We start from the raw sequence: 5,731 nt of genomic DNA on the forward strand, positions 1-5,731 counted from the left end.
ACAAATCAGTAACATTTCCCCCCTTTGAAAGTGTTGAAAATTATTTCAATACTTTCACATTATTTACATAACATTTATCCACTACTATTTTAAGAGTTAATATTTGTTTCAGCATATGTTGGTGGTGGACTGTATTCTGGTGGAATAATTGGAACCTCTCTCATGATCATGCGATTGACTGCAATTCTGTTAGTAAATTGCTCTTCAGACAAGCATATAGCAGCATGATCATCAAAAAGACAATTAGTAACAGAAGCAAAGTTTTGATTATGGATCGTACCCAAGAGCTTAGATTCAATCCTAACCCACTAAAAATTTTTCCCAGCCAATCTTCTGACATATCTTCTCGAATGGTTTCAGTTTCTTTTTCAATTTTGCTCAATAACTCCAAATCATGTTCTACGTCCTGAGTGACATTAGGAATATGAATACAACAATGGTCCAATCTATCCTTGAGGTATCCACACACTCCATGTTCTTTAAGTAAAAGTAGGTCTAAAGCCATTCTATTTTGAAGAGTCATCCTAGAAGTTGCTTGCAGCTGTATATTCAATTCCTTGAACCCTTTTTTTGTGATGTTTGCTAATTTTTCTACCTGACCTGTTAACTGATAGAGCCATTCTCTGTTTCTATATGAAGCTATAGGGTTCAAAAGGGATTCAAGAGCCCAGACAATTTTCACTCCTGTTGATGGTTCGTTCCATATATCATCATCTATTTCAGACCTCTTGGTTCGTTTCAACTTTAAATTCTCCAAGGGTCCTTTAAATGGCGATTTCTTCCAAATCAGACACAACGTTGGCATGCCTAAAGTGATTTGTTTTACTGTACCATCTAACGATAACTGTGTTGTCCAGGTTCCACCACTTAATGCCCAAACTAAATGTCCTGGACTCTGAATGGTAGATTTTCTGCAACTGAAAAAAGTTCCCCTTTTGGGTATAAATGTTTCAGTCAATTTGAGATCACTTTTAAGTCCTCTACACAAGCAGCCATATTTCAAGGCCGCAGCTAAAGGGGGAATTCTTTCGATTGCTGGGTCTTTAGTACTACAGTTGTAAATTTTCTCACATTTCCACCAAGATACTAGATTTTCTTTTTCCCGCAATGTACTCTTTCTGTCATCTACTGATGGCCAGACTGTATAAACTAATCCGTCCCAAGTAAAACACCAAGAAGTTTTGGCCATATATTGAAATTGAGACAGTATGGTCATAGACCATACTGAATCCCAACTGACTCTTTTTTCTGGTATAGTCTGATTAGTCTCACCACATTTCCATTCCATGATGCTCCGGCTCTCATTGGTTTTAACTCGTACATCATACGAGCACCACCCCATAGGACTACCCACTGTAAATATGTCTCCTATAGAAGAGGCTGGTGTAAAATGATGATTTAATAATTTCAGACAATCTTCTTCTCTGCCCATCCATTTCCATTGTTTTCTGATGACCTTCACCTGTTCAGGCCATTTAGTCACTGGGCTCTGTTTGCAGTGAGTGGTTTTGTTTTTATGTTCCAGGGTGGTTAAATTCATTGTTAGGATTCCCCAAGGAATAGATTCTCCTACTGCTCTTGGTATCGGCAAACAAGCAGTAATCTGGGTAACATTTTGAAAGCTGGCAAATCCCTTAATCAATCCTAACATCAAATTTTCTTCAGACAACTTCTTTGGAATGCTAATCAATTGTTTTGTTTCTATTTGTCTTTTGTTCCTAATCATTAAACCAGTCCCAGTTCCCACCAACATCATCTGCTGATCTACTACCAGGAAAACAATTACAAACAGATATGAAAAATTAGACATGTCTCATAGTCAGTGTTAAAGTCTTTGGATCACGGCTAATAATCTTCCATGGACTAGGTGCCTTCTTCACTCGAGTGTAGTGTATCCAAGCATCCGATTCTGCAATCTTAATAGCCGTGAAGGTGGTTAACAGTACCTGGAAGGGTCCTTTCCAGCGTTCCTGCAGGGGTTCGGAAGCCCACGTTTTCACATAGACATAATCTCCTGGTTGAAAGTCATGCACTGGAGCTTCCAGGGATAATGGTCTATTCCATACCACTGCTCTCCAAATTGCAGTCAAAGTTTTTCCTAAGGAAAGCAAATAGTTATACACATCTTGTTTCCCTTTTACATGCATGTTTGGATTAGGTTCTGGGGATTCATAAGGTTTTCCATACAATAATTCATAAGGACTGACTGAGGTTCCACTCTTTGGCTGTACTCTGATTCGTAATAATGCCAATGGAAGTGCTTGAGGCCATTTTAAATTAGTCTCTTGACAAATTTTACTTATTTGCCTTTTTAAGGTTTGATTCATTCTTTCTACTTTCCCACTGGATTGTGGCCTCCATGGGATATACAAATCCCATGTGATACCCAAAATTTTGCTAACATTTTGGACTACTTCTGCAACAAAGTGTGGACCTCTGTCAGAAGAAATCCCAATAGGAACTCCAAACCTTGGAATTATTTCTTGTAGTAACCACTTTACTACTTCCTTTGCTTGTGTGGAACGACAGGGAAAAGCCTCCGGCCATCCTGTAAAAGTATCAACCCCCACCAGGATGTATCGATACCCATTTTGCCTAGGTAGTTCTGAAAAATCTACTTGCCAATAATCTCCAGGCTCTGTACCAGATTTTATTCGACCCATTTGAACCTTTTTCCTGATTACTGGATTATTTTTCAAACATACTTCACATTTTGCAATTATTATTTTAGCCATTCCTAACATTTTGAGCGATACCACCTGTTTTTGCAAAGAAGTTACTAAGGCTTCTGCTCCCCAGTGGCATTCCTGATGCTTTGTTTGAATTATTTCTCTCATCAAAAAGGGTGGAACTACTACCTGCCCTTTAGGTGTTACCCACCATCCGGCTAGGTTTTTCTTAGCATTTAATAATTGACCTAACTTATTATCCTCTTCTGAATATTTTGGTTTTTCCCTAGGAAGGGTTACTGTTTTGGAAGGAATTAATGCCATTTGGAATGCTCGTTCCTTTGCTACCTTTCTTGCCGTTCGGTCGGCTAAATTATTTCCAACAATTTCCTTTGTGTTTCCAATTTGGTGTGCTTTACAGTGCATGATTGCTACCTGATCTGGTTTTTGAACTGCTTGTAATAATTGTAAAATTTCATCTTGGTGTTTAATATTTGATCCCTGAGAGGACAATAATCCTCTCTCTTTCCACAATGCTCCATGGACATGTACCACTCCAAAAGCATATTTTGAGTCTGTCCAGATGTTTACTTTCTTCTTTTCGCTCAGTTCTAAAGCTCGAATCAAAGCAATAAGTTCCGCTTTCTGAGCTGAGGTTGTACTTGCCAATGCTCCTGCTTCTATAACTGTGGTGTCTGTTGTTACCGCATATCCAGCGTATTGGACTCCTTGCTCCACAAAGCTGCTACCATCTGTATACAGTTCCCAGTCCGGTCGCTCCAATGGTACATCCTTCAAATCTTCACGACTGGAATAAACGTACTCAATAGCAGCCAAGCAATCATGTTCCAATTGTCCTTCTTCCTGTATGGAACTTAAAAACACCGCTGGATTTACCAGGTTAGTTGTTTTTAAAATTACATCATCTTGTTGAGTTAATATTACCTGGTACTTCATCATTCTGCTCGGAGATAGCCAGTGTCCCCCCTTTTGTTCTAAAACAGTTTTCACCATGTGTGGGACATAGACTGTTATTGTTTTTCCCAAAGTCAATTTCCGAGCTTCTTGTATGATCATTACTGTTGCAGCCACTGCTCGAAGGCAATTTGGCCACCCTTTACTCACTGTGTCCAGTTGTTTGGAGAAGTATCCGACTGGTCGTTTCCAGCTTCCCATCTTCTGGGTTAACACACCAAGCGCCAGGTGTTGTCTTTCATGAACAAACAACTGAAAATCTTTAGTTAAATCAGGAAGGCCCAAAGCAGGTGCAGACATTAAAGCGTGTTTTAACTCTATAAAGGCCATTTGCTGTTTTGGACCCCAAACAAAAGAAGAGTTCTTTTGGGCCTCATACAATGGTTTAGCTATTAGACCATAGTTCATGATCCAAAGACGACACCACCCTGCCATTCCCAAAAACGCTCTAAGTTCATGGATATTTTTCGGCTCAGGTATACCACAAATGGTTTCTTTGCGACCTTTTCCCAATTGTCACTGCCCTTTTGAAATCTCAAAGCCCAGATATATCACAGTCTGACATGCTATTTGGGCTTTCTTCCTGGATACCTTGTACCCATTTAGTCCCAGAAAATTCAAGAGGTCAATGGTTACCTGTATGCAGGTAGATCTTTCTTCTGTAGCAATCAGTATGTCATCCACATATTGTAGAAGTAAATGTTCAGGCCTTGGTTTGTCCTGTTTCCAGATTTCAAGCTCTTTTGCCAGCTGGTTTCCAAAAATTGTCGGGCTATTTTTAAATCCTTGGGGTAGTCTTGTCCATGTCAACTGCATCTTTCGCCCAGTTTGTGGATTTTCCCATTCGAAAGCAAACAACTTTCTGCTTTCCTTCTCCAAGGGTATGCAAAAGAAAGCATCTTTCAAATCAAGCACTGTAAACCACTGATGAGTCTCCTTTAACGCTGTTAACAACGTATAAGGATTTGCAACCACAGGATATATGTCCTTGGCTATTTGATTCACTGCTCTCAAATCTTGCACTATCCTATATTCACCCGAGGGTTTTCTAACTGGTAAAATAGGAGTATTATATTCAGATTCACATTCCTCCAAAATTTTGTACTCTAAAAATTTGTCAATCAATTTCTTCAGCTCCTGCCTAACTTCTGGTTTGATTGGGTATTGTTTAATTTTTACTGTTCCTACATTTTCTTTTAAATCTATTTTTACAGGTGCTGCTAATTTTGATTTACCAGGAATATCTGTTTCCCATACTGTAGGGATCACTGCAAAATCCACCTCTGGTGGAATTTCCTGCTCCTCCACTTTTTCTTGTATCATCAAGATTTCTCCTGTTCTTGACTCAGGTATTTTCAAAAAAAGTTCTCCTTCCTCAAAAACAATTTGTGCATTTAATTTAGAAAACAAATCTCTTCCTAACAAGGGTATCGGACATTCTGGTACATACAAAAATTCATGCGTAATTATTTTATTTCCAAATTTCAAATCCAGAGGTTGCAGGAATGGTCTGTTTTCTTCTTTCCCTGTTGCTCCTATTATGTTTGCTGGTTTTGCTCCAATTTTTCCTTTACATGTATTTAATACCGAAAATGTTGCTCCTGTATCCACTAAAAATTTAACTTCCTTTTCTCCCAGCTTAATTATAACCAGAGGCTCAGCTGGGTTCCCCTCCGGTCCTCTTCATTCATCCAAAACCATCATTCTGGCTACCTCCTTCTGAATATTTCCTCCTGAACACTGCTCATTTTTAGGACAATCTTTTTTCTAATGTCCTTCCTCCCTACACAAAGCACACTGATTCACTCCTAAGGGGGTGTTAAAATTCCGATTGCTAAAATTCATTGATCCTCCCCATCCACAAACACCTCATCCTCTTCCTCCACCTCGTCCTCTGCCTGCTGTTCCTGCTATTACGGCCAACAATCTATTTTCTCTGATTTTCCTCTCTTCTTTTTCCCTGTTATTATATACTTTCCATGCTGCCTCCAACATTTTATTCAGACTCCTTGAATCCTCTCCCTCCAGCTTCTGAAGTTTCTTTCTTATGTCCGGTGCCAATTGTCCCATAAAAATCAAAGCCAACT

The 5,731-nt window shown here is 39.2% G+C and overlaps 1 protein-coding gene across 1 annotated transcript in view; it reads right to left on the reverse strand.

The window, feature by feature from the left end:
- Positions 1-1,802: 1,802 nt before the first annotated feature.
- LOC104838433 overlaps positions 1,803-5,731 on the reverse strand; it is a 4,486-nt gene continuing 557 nt past the window's right edge. Inside the window, exons 2-4 of the mRNA XM_010578171.1 lie at positions 4,236-5,018; positions 2,859-4,115; positions 1,803-2,669 (exon numbers count right to left, since the gene is read on the reverse strand). Coding sequence (XP_010576473.1) covers positions 1,803-2,669; positions 2,859-4,115; positions 4,236-5,018 — 2,907 coding nt within the window. The remainder of the gene's footprint in view (positions 2,670-2,858; positions 4,116-4,235; positions 5,019-5,731) is intronic.

Source organism: Haliaeetus leucocephalus, unplaced genomic scaffold (genome assembly GCF_000737465.1).
Source record: "Haliaeetus leucocephalus isolate CR32 unplaced genomic scaffold, Haliaeetus_leucocephalus-4.0 Scaffold605, whole genome shotgun sequence".
Classification (NCBI taxonomy): Eukaryota; Metazoa; Chordata; class Aves; order Accipitriformes; family Accipitridae; genus Haliaeetus; species Haliaeetus leucocephalus.